Here is a 13,498-nt window from a genome sequence, read left to right as displayed (position 1 = left end):
TGTTTCTCAAGGACAGTCATACCCTCATGATGTATTCACTGCTTTGTTCTTGATGTATACTATGCATTAATAGCTTTCTGTCTTCTCTACAGGTAGCTGGAAAAACTTTCTGATGGTTAGTGTACCCTACTTATACTGCAGTTATTGTAGTAACTCTTGTAGTGGTGCAAAGTTTTGGGCCATATCGTCAAAGTACAGCTTCGTATGCCATGGTATTGAGTTTCTAGGTGTGTATCCTTCAAGGAGAAGATCCTGCCCCTCCTGGATGAGTAACAGGATTATTCTAAGAATAACACTGTCCCTTCAGGAGACCACGGATAAGGCAGAATTTGTCCAGCAAACCTTTACCATGTAATGTTAGGGAATCACTCTGTAAAATATGACAGGTTTCAGAGTAGCAGCCGTGTTAGTCTGTATTCGCAAAAAGAAAAGGGGTACTTGTGGCACTTTAGAGACTAACCAATTTATTTGAGCATAAGCTGAGTGAGCTGTAGTTCACGAAGGCTTATGCTCAAATAAATTGGTTAGTCTCTAAGGTGCCACAAGTACTCCTTTTCTGTAAAATATGACTCCCAAAAATAACTTCTAAAAAATAAGTTTCTTTAAGGAAAACTGCTTTGTTGCCTCTTAAATTCTGTGGCTATCTGTGGCCATCTCGCTTATTTCGAGAAAAGGGAGAAAACAAATGTTCATTTAGGAGATGCTCTTTAGGACAAATAGTCACTTAGTTATGAGGCACCTGTATAGGTACTGCTAGGCCAAAGGCTCCAGTAGCGGCGTTGGGAGTGGTGCATTGTGGGCAGCTATCCCAGCATGCAAGTGACTGCAATGTGCTTTTCAAATGAGGTGGGGTGGGGTGGAACGTTTGTTGTGTGTATGTGTGGGGAGAGAGTGTGGGTTTTTGGGGGGGGCCGAGAGCATGTCAGCATGCTGTCTTGTAAGTTCAGATAGCAGCAGACCCCCTTCTGCCCCCCCCCCCAAAGCATTCCACACTAATGGCTTTCTTTGTCTCGGAGCAGATAAGCAGCTGGCTGTCAGAAACGGAGCTTTCAAAGGGCATATCCGTATTCCTGCAGTGATTCAGAAACAATGAGAAGAGTGGCCACTTGACTTAAGGGGATTATGGGAAGTTTCCGGAGGCTGATCAGAGCACAGTAATGCAACACCTAGTTCACACTGGTGCTGCAGCGCTCCACTCGCCGAGGTGGAGTACCAGCAGCGCTGTAGCTGCAGAGTCAGAGCGCTCTACGTGCCTTGACAATGTGGACAGGTAGTGAACTAGTGTGCCTGGGGCTCCTTTATTGCACTATAGCTCGCAAGTGAAGCCAAGCCCTTAGTTACTGAGCAAACACTTAAACATTACCTTATAACGTGGGATACAGATATTATAAGTAAGATTAATGCATACAGCCACTTACAAGCATTTCATAAAGTTTAAACACTAGACACATTTTTATAAATCTAATATCTCTCAACAATGCTAACACACAGTGAAACAGATTGGTTTCCAGCTATGCATTTGTCAGTGTTCAGTGAGGTCTAAGGGGCTTGGCATGAGCTGGCAATTGGTCTGCCAGCATCACAGGAGAGAGAAGGTCATTTGGTAGGAGATGGAAGGAGAGGAAAAAATGGTTTGGTAGTGAGAAAAGGGGGAAGAGACTAATGCCCTTAAAATTTTCTCTCTATATTTGAAATACTTGGAAGGAGAGACAGATCTTCTGACACAGTTAAACCCTAGTGTGTTAGGCTGGTGGTCATTAGTTTTTATTAAATGATTTTGTAAACTTCAGCAGTGACCTGCAGTTCTTAAACCCACATCTCCTATCTCTTGTACGCTCAGTTTGTAACGATTTCTCTCCTCCCTCTAGGGGCATTCCAACTAGTTCTATTGTGGATCATATGCTCTTCTTTGGTGTGATATCTTATAATTCATTCTGCTGGTGAATCACTGAAGAGAGCTGTGTATTTAGAGAAAAGTCAGTCTGAGTTTTTCCGGGAACCATGCGGAGCCAGCGCAGGCAGGGAGCCTGCCTTAGCCCTACTGTGCCGCAGACTGGACTTTTAGAGGCCCGGTCAGCAGTGCTGACCAGAGTTGCAAGGGTCCCTTTTTGACCAGACGGTCTGGTCAAAAACTGGGTGCCTAGCAACCCTAATTCTAGCGAATACCAACTACTTCCACGTACCATAGGTTTCACTGAAGGATTGTTTTTCAGTCACCACACTTAGGTGGTTTGTAGGGCTATAAATCCATTTGCCTGCAAACTCAGTCACAGTAGCTATGTCAGGTATGACTTTTAAAGGAACTGAGAATCCATTACTTAATCACGACAATACATTGCCAGGCTCCAGATGTGGTGAGCTTGCCCCATTGAATCGTATGGGGTTTATCGCTGTTCTTCTTAAGTGAATTCTGTTACATGAGAAATCACCTGATGATGACTCCAAAGGAATATTTAGTTCAGCAGCTTTGTGTAGTACCCTATAACAGTAGTATCTGTAAATTCAATATGAATACTCTTCTTTAAGGAAATACAACATTGCCAGAATTACATTCATACACAACTAGTTCAAAGTCCCTTTTAGCCACATTTGTCCCACGTATAGTTTGTACCATGTTGACAGGGAGTCAAATTTAGCCCTGGTGCAAGTTACACCCGGACTGTACATGGCCCAGAAACGGCAAAAAATCTTCCTTTTACAGTGTTTCAAATTTAGGGATTTATTGAAGCATTTTAGCTATTAGGCTGATTATCATTTGGTTTTAGAAAATGACCATGAGCTACATTGAAATCTCTTCAGTAAATGTTGGAGTTAACAAATTTGTGCACAGGGTTTTTTTGCCCATTTAATTTTAATACAGATTTGCCTAGTTCTGCAAATATTTCTTGTGAGGAAAATGTTCAATAAATGCAACTGTTTTAAAAACCTGGTTTTTGTTCATATTCATGTTAGTGGCATCTCCTTTCCTTTTTTTCTGTGTGGATTTGCTAACCCTTTGACTGAGGTCAATCTCATGAATGTTCCAAGATATTCATTTAGCTGTTGGTGGGAAAATTTTGACAGCTGAGAGGTTAAAGGCTCAGGAGGTGTTAGTGTGGATACCCAGATAACATGTGCACAGTAGGCTGAAATTCCTTAAGCTTAAAGACCTCGTTGTAATGCTAATGTAAACACTCACTCGTTCTGTTTATAAGGAAAGCAATAACATGAAAAGAAGAACTGGTATGTGGCTGAATAGGAAGCAGATGGAGAGACTTTTTTTAAACAGCTGTGACTCAGATTCTGGTTGATACGGGCACTTTTCCCCTCCCTCTCTATGCATACAAAGCCCATGAAGTTTCCATGACAATGTTCTCTTGCCAAAGGTTACAGCTATTAAGTATAATTTTTTGTCTGCTATCATAAGTCAGTATACATTTCCAGCTTTATTGTAGTCTAGTACTATAGAAGCAATAATTCTGGGTAATTGATGTTTAGTTTTTACATTACTATGGAATAAAAAACCTGCAAACCATCACTCTTTAGGTACAAATAGTATGATTATATTAATTGAAAGGAATTTTATTTTAAACCATGTCATAATTGGTAGATTTCAGAGTAGCAGCCGTGTTAGTCTGTATTTGTAAAAAGAGAAATTCCTAGTTTTAAATAGGAACATAAGAACGACCATGCTGGGTCAGACCAAACGTCCATCAAGCCCAGTATCCTGTCCTCTGACAGTGGCCAATGGCAGGTGCCCCAAAGGGAATGAACAGACAGGTTATCATCAAGTGATCCATGCCCTGTCACCCAATCCCAGCTTCTGGCAAACAGAGGCGAGGGACACCATTCCTGCTCATCCTGGCAAATAGCCATTGATAGACCTATCCTCCACGAATCTATCTAGCTCCCTTTTGAACCCCGTTATAGTATTGGCCTTCACAACACCCTCTCGCAAGGAGTTCCAGAGGTTGACAGTGTGTTGCATGAAAAAAATATTTCGGTATAAAATGGTCAGGAGATTCTGTTCTGACTTGGACAAAATTTCATTTGCTATAATTTGCTTTTCCAGTACCAAAATCTCCACTAGCTTTGACTTTTGGATTCATGGCCATTGGGAATATGTTAATTTTACCTTTTTCACCATCCCTTGTTCACTAGCTAAAATCTCCTTTCCCTATTTCTCTTTAACTCTATGCAAACGAAGGATTCACGCTTACCAATTTCATCCTTCAAGTTGGTGTGGTTCATATGAAAAAGGGTCTGAAAGAAATAAAACTTAAGTCATGTGCCCCTCTTTGAAAGTCATATCAAACTTCAATTGATATTGCTCCCCCATGCACTAATACGGAGAGTAATATGCATTTGAAAATAATACTCTAACCCAAAACAGAATTTTTGTACAACTTTTTTTCACCTGTATTAAAAATGGAAATACTGATGCAACCATACCAGTGGTTGTGCTACCAATGTTAGGGGCAAGGGTAGAGTTCATAGTGTCGGTGGGGTTATTTAGTCAAGGGGAACTCAGTTAACGCACTCTTAATAAGGAGCTGATTTTAATAAAGTATTCTAAAATCCACATGCATGCATAGTGAGAGTCTCAAATATTAGTATGTCACAGGAGGAGTAGGGGTAGGGGAATACTACTTGGGTGTAAACTTGGGGTCATTTGGTCAAGGAATTCCTCAGATACAGTACAAGCAGCTCATAGTCAAATTGCTTTAAAAAACATGGATAGCAAGATGGTCTTGAAAATGGATATCCCATAATAGGGGCTAAGACTCTAGGAGAAGAGAACCTATAGGGGTGACTGGATCCGTTCATATCTCTTCAGTTCTCCCATGATCCAGAAGGTTTTGCAGAACCCCTTCCCTCTAATCCTCAAAGTGGAATACAGCGTCTGGGGCTCCACTCCACTCCCCCTTGCTGCATTCTATTTGGTAGATGTGCTCCTCAGAGCCTGTTAGTTTCCACCTTCTTTCCTCCACTTGCCTCCTGGAGCAGTACGGGAGTCACGGAAGGGCCAGAAAGAGGGCAGAGTTGGTAGTTGAGTAGCAGTGGTGTGTCCCTTTAGCCTCCGTACCCAGAGGTGTGGGCCAGTTTTACCTCCTGCACTATCACCATTTCATCAAAAAGAGGAAATTCACTACCTCAGAACTCTGTGTTAAGGTAAGGTTGATCGGCACTGCCTTGTACCTCTCCAGAAGGTATACATCAGCCCCACCCCACAACCTGAATTCTTCCTTCTGAGCGATGTCCCATCTTGCCCTGACAGACAACACAGCACTCTGTCCTTCCAGATGATACGGAGCACTGCAGGATGTAGCACACGGTATAGTGTAGGAAAAGCCTGTCAAACTGTGTCCTCACTAAAGCAAAGGTTGTATTTAGAGCAGGCTCTGTGAACTCCGCATGGTATTAGAGTAGCAGCCGTGTTAGTCTGTATTTGCAAAAGAAAAGGAGTACTTGTGGCACCTTAGAGACTAACAAATTTGAGCATAAGCTTTCGTGAGCTACAGCTCACTTCATTGGATGCATGCAGCCGATGAAGTGAGCTGTAGCTCACGAAAGCTTATGCTCAAATAAATTGGTTAGTCTCTAAGGTGCCACACGTACTGCATGGTATGTTTACACTGTAGCTGAGAGCAAGCCTCGCAGCCTGGATAGATAAACTTTTGCAGGCGTGGCTCCCTCTAGCATGCTAAAAATAGATATGTAGATGTTGTGACTTCAGAGACCAACCTGTAATGTCTACACAGCTATTTTTAGTTCACCTGTGTGAGCCCTGCTAACACACGTCTGTCTGCTCAGGTTGGGAAGATTGCTTCCAACTGCAGTGGAGACATACCCTAAGGGCTACACCGAGCCTTTGCTCAACCACTTCACAAACCAGAATTGCCCGATGTTAGCACCCCTTGTCCTAAGGTTTCCCTCTGGAACATCACGTGCCCTTGCCTCTGACCTGTAGTGCACTAACTACTGCAAATCTTCATGGCAAACAGGCTTTTGTGTTCTTCTTGCACAACCAATGCATCTCCCCACGGAAATGAGCCGTCCATGATCTCTGGCATCTGCGGGGGGGGGGGGCAGATGCACCTTTCTTCATGTTTCAGCATGCACTATGGCAACCTGCTGCAAGTAATCCCTGCACCAGTCAATATAGCTGTCCTTAACACAATGTAGGGCAGTTGGAGTGGATGCAGACAAATGAGAGAATACAGTTGTGGGACACACCACAGAACATAAAATGGCACATTACTTAATTACTCCTGATGTCTGCTTATTATAGGGCAGCCCTGGCAGAAACAAACGTATCCTACATCCCCCCTCTCCCCTCCAAAGTAACTCTTGCCAGCTCCAAGGGGCAGAATTAAGGTTGCAGGGCTCATTTGCACCTTTAAGTCTCGCTATTTCCTGGTTTTCAGAGGTTTAGCTATAGGTGTGGTTGATGTTCTAGGAAGTATTGAGGCGCTGCATTAATGAAGTTTTTGGGTAGTGAATTAAATCAGATGCCAACTTTTGCAAATCTATCACAGATCTTGTGATATTTAGTGTGTTTTCTCAAAACGCCAACTCCTGGAGCAGTACAATTATGTCACAATCTCCACTGTGTTTATTTTTTTTAAATGAAATAAACTGTCCTTCGTGGTTGTGGTGGAAAGCTTAAAAGCACAAACCGCAAAGGCCCTTAGTGCAAGTTGTTAGGTAGGTTCTGTACCTTTCTGTGCTTGTACAGTGCCCGATGCACTGGGTGCTACTAGAAACAAACAGCAGTTTTACTTTAGTGGCCAATTGCTTTCTAAGGCAAGTAGTAAAAATACATATGAAATTTCTGTGAACTGGAGCAACTGCCTGGGCTGTATTCACTGTGGAAAGTATGTCTTCTTGTACACTTCGAACAATTTCTGAGCATTTTGAAAAGGAGTTATACAATACCAGGAAATACACTGCTAAATTCATATTATTTAAACCCAGTTTTTCCATGGAAGGGGGAGAAAAACCCTGCTGATATAACAGATTGAAAAGGTGCATCCATTGCTAGATACATTACTTCAAATGTGATTTTCATTTCTCAAATCTGAAGAAAATGACAGCCTTTGGCAATATTAATGAATTTTTCTAAAGCCTAGGTTATGAGTTAGTCTAAAAGTCATTTCAGGTAAACCAGCTTCTAAAGTAGCTAGTATATGGGTCTAAAATAAGGCATCTACAGCTTAGGTCACCTAGTAAATTGCTAATAGGAACCAAATGAGAGTTCTGGAATTAAAGCCGTAATGCATTAGTGAGCGTGTGGTATAGGATTCATTGGAATACAGTGACATTTATGAAGGGCCTAATATTACAGCTCATACATCAAAAGGATTTGTTTTTCAGATTGCGTTAGACTGCTTTGTGACTAGTGAGGGCTGGATTCTAATCTAATGGCTGGAGGAATGGAGATAAAAATAACTTATAGGCATGTCCTGGCCTAGTTTTTTTCGGAGAAAGTATTGGTCAGGGTCAGTCTAATAACGATTGGACATGCTAAAGGAGCCAAAATTCTGATTAGATTTATGCAATCTATGCCACATAATTAGTACCTGTAAAGGTCCATAGTATGTTACAGAAGTAAAAAACATTCTTTACGTTGACAGCAGTAGAATGGTATGCTGAAAAAAAAAAATCAGACTAGTTTAGCGGTCTAGGCTAAAAGTTCACTTGATTTGCTCTTTCAGTTAGAGACAGCACTATATAAAGTGCCCATTAGCTCTGAGACAGATAGGACTTGTGTTTCCAGAATTGGTCATTAATCTTTCCAACCCCTATTAATGTTTGTCATGTATTTATATACTAAATTTGTCTTCACGTTTGTAAATGTGGTTATGTATATTAAACTTTGCTGCTTTCTGTGTTTAAAAGTTGTATGATTTATGTTACATATGTTGCTTTCACTATATTATTTATACTGCAATAGCACCCACAGACCATAGTCAGGGCTCAGGACCCTATTGTGCTAAGTGTTGTATGTACAAAATGTAAAAGATTGTCCCTGCCCTAAACAGTTTACAGTCTAAGGCCCAATCCTGCAGTTTTTGATATGCTGGCAGACTGCTGACTTGTATAGAGCCCAATGACTTCAGTGGCAAGATGAGACCTAAATAGATAACAGGTGACTACAACAAATGGTGAGACAGTTATGATCAATGTAAAGTTATAAATGCATGGAACTTCTGTAATTTATTTATACATTATAGCAGTTATAATTACGTGGGATAGATTGCATAAATCTATGGAGAAATTAGCTCATCAGTGATTACTGTGCATGTATAAATTCATAATTAAAAATGGTCCAGTTTTTGTCCATTCATAAAACAAAACATCATAGCCTGAAATCTTGTAACCTCTTTAATGTTGTAAAATGTATTCCATGAAACTGAAATATGGCTAAACATCTTCACCTGGAACAATGGGAAACATTTCTTCTTTCTTAGAATAGTGTGATTTAAAAAAAAAAAAAAAAAATTCAGTCTGGAATGTTAGACTTTGCTGTTTCCGTGTTTTCTGTGGCTTTCTCAGGCCTTTAATGGTACTCCAAAAAGCTTTTTGTGGTTCATTTAAGAAATCAACTCTATTGCTTTGGGATCAGTTAGAAAGTCTCAAAACAATTTTCAGGGACTTTATTTCAGTATCTGAAGCAATAAAGAAAAGTATACCAAGCGGCTCAATTTAACTATCCATTTCTGTATTGGATACTTGTCATTTTGTAAATCAAGAGAAATATGAATAAATCACCAGTGTGATAGATGATCTCTTTAAACATCGTTTGATCTAATTAATTATGGCATCATCTTGTAGAGTTGTGACAGTGTTGAACTTGGGCATTTTTAACAGACTTAAATTTCCATTCTATTGTTACATGTACTCTGTGCTGCAGAAATTCTATTTATATAGATGCATCTGCGTGCTGAATAACTATTAATTCTGCAGACTATGCTGATCTCAATAACTTGAGCCAAACTGTTCAGTCTTTACAAATAAAAAACTAGAATTCATCTGGAATGAGTTAATGTTGGCTGGTTGTTTTGTTTTGGAAGATGTAATTATTAGATTCTAATGGTCTTGTGTCACTGATGATAAGTTAGTTGGTGTTTCAACTAGTTGCGTTAGTACCCCCTTCTGAAAATTTGAGAAAAAATAATTTCTTAGTACTTTGTCCTTTGATATGAGGCTGAAAAGTGTTATGAAAAAGTCGAGTATTATTTGCACTGGATATTCTTTAGAAATGATTATGAACTTATATGCAGTTAATGTATTATCCCGTTATCTGCCAGACTTGGTTTTTTCATATTTTTTTATAATGGTTACATTGTATATTCAATGTAATGCTATTCTGGTAAATTCAGAAAGTTTAAAAATCATTTTGTTTCAAATGAGTTACTACTTTAAACTTTATATATATAAAAACAGTGAATCACTGATGCTATTTAAGCTTTAGATAACGCTTGCTAAAAATTGAATAAAATTAATTTTTTAATAAAAAAATAAGTCTAGTGTAAGTGTGGTGTCTTCTTTTCTTTTTTGTTTTTGTGCAAAGGAAGATGGGGTATATGGATGCCAGGATTCTGAGGGGTAGTAATTTTAGGCCCATGATGAAATTTCAAAAACAAACCTGGTAGACTGGGGATCTAAATTTCTCAAATATTAGTTACGCTTGTAGTCCTAAAATACATAGGGAGCAAACAGATACAGTTCTTGAATCCGAAAAGCCATTGTAAGAACTAAGGGGTTTTGTTTGTGTGTCGATTTACTCAGCTTTGTAATAGAATGTTGTAGTACACTGTTCTTTTTTCTGGATTATTGTCAGGTGTTTATTTAGTGAATTGAGTCTGATTATAATGTTTAACAGTAAACTTACGTGAAATGGAAATATCTTTTTGTTCTCTTATTCAACAGGCCATCAGCTGTAAAGGTCAGCACAGTATCTCTTATACGTTATCCAGAAACCAGACAGTTGTAGTGGAGTATACACATGATAAAGATACAGATATGTTTCAGGTAAGACTCTGCTTATTAAAATAGTATACTTGGTATACAGCCTCTGCAACCAGTCCCACTTGTACTCTTTCTTAAGTGTTACCTTTGTGCTATAGAATTCTCATGGCCATATTTAGAGTTGCTCTTCCTATTGAACAGGAAATCTTTTTTAACCAGAGCCAGTAACTTCCTTACCCCCTTCCACCACTGTTTGTTTTCAATACGGGTATCATAGCAGCTGTAAAAATGGCACATGCAATGTATTTGGGAGCATTAAGAAACACTAAGGCCCAGAATACAACTAGAGTTAGAGGGGTTGGAGTAGAAAGGGAGTAGTTGGGAGCAGGAGATGGGAGAAGGAAGGGAGAGGCAGGAGCAAAATGGGGGCAGAAGACGGTGGGGCAAGGAATAGGAACATGGATGGGAGCCAGGGATGAGAACTATGCCTTCAAGGAGGCAGGGGTCCTATGGAAAAAATGATATGTGATCTTGTAATTACAGATTGCATCATAATGCATATAAACAAGGACACTGAATTGAGGATGCACAGGAAGCCTTATTTCTGGCATTGTGTAACTTTTGAGTGCTTGACTTTGCAACAGTAACATTCTCTTAACGTAGGTTATTTTTTAATGTCATTATTAGGGCTGTTGATTAATCGCAGTTAACTCACATGAATATTGCGATTAATTTTTTTAATCATGATTTAAGCGCAGATTTCATCGCACTGTTAAACAATAGAATTCCAGTTGAAATGTATTAAATATTTTGGATGTGTTTCTACATTTTCAAATATATTGATTTCAGTTACAACACAGAATACAGAGTTTACACTGCTCACTTTGTATTATTTTTATTACAAATATTTGCCCTGTAAAAATGATAAACAAAAGAAATAGTATTTTTCAGTTCACCTCATACAAGTACCATAGTGCAATCTCTTTATCATGAAAGTGCAACTTACAAATGTAGATAACTGCACTCAAAAACAAAACAATGTAAAACTTTAGAGCCTACAAGTCCACTCAGTCCTACTTCTCGTTCAACCAATTACTAAGAGAAACAAGTTTGTTTACATTTACGGGAGATAATGCTGCCCGCTTCTTATTTACAATGTCACCTGAAAGTGAGAACAGACGTTCTGATGGCACTTTAGTAGCCGGCGTTGCCTGGTATTTACATGCCAGATCTGCTAAACATTCCTATATCCTTTTATGCGTTTGCCACCATTCCAGAGGATATGCTTCCATGCTGATGATGCTCGTTTTAAAAAAAAAATGTGTTAATTAAATTTGTGACTGAACTCCTTGGGGGAGAATTGTGTATCTCCTGCTCTGTGTTTTACCTGCATTCTGCCATATATTTCATGTTATAGCAGTCTCGGATGATGACCCAGCACATGTTGTTCATTTTAAGAACACTTTCACTGCAGATTTGACAAAACGCAAAGAAGGTACCAATGTGAGATTTCTAAAGATAGCTACAGCACTCGACCCAAGATTTAAGCATCTGAAGTGCCTTCCAAAATCTGATTGGGATGAGGTGCGGAGCATGCTTTCAGAAGTCTTAAAAGAGCAACACTCCAATGCGGAAACTACAGAACCCGTACCACCAAAAAAGAAAATCAACCTTCTGCTGGTGGCATCTGACTCAGATGATGAAAATGAACATGCGTTGGTCTGCACTGCTTTAGATCGTTATCAGGCAGAACCCATCATCAGCATGGACTCGTCCTCTAGAATGGTGGTTGAAGCATGAAGGGACATATGAATCTTTAGTGCGTCTGGCACGTAAATATCTTGCAACGCCAGCTATAACAGTGTCATGTGGATGCCTGCTGTCGCTTTCAAGTGACATAAACAAGAAGCAGGCAGCATTATCTCCTGCAAATGTAAACAAACTTGTTTATCTGAGCGATTGGCTGAACAAGAAGTAGGAATGAGTGGACTTATAGGCTCTAAACTTTTACATTGTTTTATTTTTGAATGTAGTTATTTTTTGTACATAATTCTATATTTGTAAGTTCAACTTTCATGATAGAGATTGCACTACCATACTTGTATGAGGTGAATTGAAAAATACCGTTTCTTCTGTTTTTTACAATGCAAATATTTATAATAAAAAATAAATGTACAGTGAGCACTGTACACTTTGTATTCTGTGTTGTAATTGAAATCAACGTATTTGAAAATGTGGAAAACATCCACAAATATTTATGTAAGTAGTATTCCATTCTTAACAGTGTGATTAATTACTATTTTTAATTGCTTGACACAATTTCTGTACATAGTTAGGGTCACTAGGCTGAGGAAAAAAACTTGCACAATCTTTTCTTGTCAAGGCCACACACGTTCATCTTAACAGTAATTAAATCATCCTACTTTGAGTTATTAAACGCCTTTCTTCAGTCTGTAGCACTTAAAAGCGTCCAGCACTTGGTTTTCTTTCGGTTGACAGAAGAGGAGAGGAAATGGCCTAACTATCCAAATGTAAATACCTTCTGCTCCAATCATTTTCTATTCTTGCTCCATGTAAAGTTCTCCCAGGGGAATCTGTCAAACGAACCTGTTATCTTTTTTTGATGAAATTACAAGTTTGTTTGATAAATGTAATAGTGTTGACATAATATACTTAGTCTTCTGTAGAGCATCTGACTTGGTACCACGCAACATTTTGATCAAAAAACTAGAGAGAGAAAAAATTAACCTGGAATTCATTAAATGGATTAAATGCTGGCTAACTGATCAGTCTCCTGTTAGGGGGCTTATTCCTTCACCCACTTACTTCCCTGGTCCTTCTCGCATGAACAGAGAGCAACAATACCCGAAGTCCAAAGGTGCAAACAATTCGATGTTTATTGGGGTGAACTTCCAGCAAGCATGATTCCAGTTTCCTTCCTTAGTGTCCCCCTTCCCAGCTCTGACACCACAGAGGCTTACCTGTGTCCCTGTTCCCATTTCCCCCTTTAGCTAAACATGATTCCAGTTTCCCCACCCCCATTCCCTGTTCCCATTTCCCCCCACCCACCCACTCACTCACTTCCTGATTGACTGCAGACTATATAGTAAAACTTGAGTTCTGCTTAGCTATACCTTAACCAATCATTTTCCTAAAATTTAACTAACCAATCCGAACACATTGTAACATGATTATTTAACCAATTATATCCCACCACCTTAATTAGTTTACACCCAGCAAAATTAATTATACAGCAGACAGAAACAATCACAGAACCAGACAGAGATTATACAGACAAACAATGGGGACTACAGTGATAGAACAAACAGAGAAATGAGGATTTCACATCCCAGCTATTGATAAGTGAGTTCTTGCCAGACAGGATGCTATCAAACAAAGTTTCCTTTTCCATTTTCTAGGCACTTCCCTTTCTCTGGAGGTGATAGGCACTATCAGGACAGGATTGTATCCTAACAGCCCAATAGCACCTTATTTCAATGTGACTAGTTTGGAATGTGAGGAGATGACCGGTCGCTTCCCAGCT

General features: G+C 39.4%; 1 protein-coding gene across 3 annotated transcripts in view; it reads left to right on the top strand.

The window, feature by feature from the left end:
* PELI2 (pellino E3 ubiquitin protein ligase family member 2) overlaps positions 1-13,498 on the top strand; it is a 121,960-nt gene that overhangs the window by 92,477 nt on the left and 15,985 nt on the right. For all 3 annotated transcript variants that reach the window (XM_043548215.1, XM_037901208.2, XM_037901209.2), the window contains one exon: positions 9,916-10,017. In XM_043548215.1, coding sequence (XP_043404150.1) covers positions 9,916-10,017 — 102 coding nt within the window. The remainder of the gene's footprint in view (positions 1-9,915; positions 10,018-13,498) is intronic.

Source organism: Chelonia mydas, chromosome 6 (assembly GCF_015237465.2).
Source record: "Chelonia mydas isolate rCheMyd1 chromosome 6, rCheMyd1.pri.v2, whole genome shotgun sequence".
NCBI classification, from domain to species: domain Eukaryota; kingdom Metazoa; phylum Chordata; order Testudines; family Cheloniidae; genus Chelonia; species Chelonia mydas.
The sequence above is the reverse complement of the archived record's forward strand: the minus strand, read 5'-3'. Positions and strand labels throughout refer to the sequence as shown.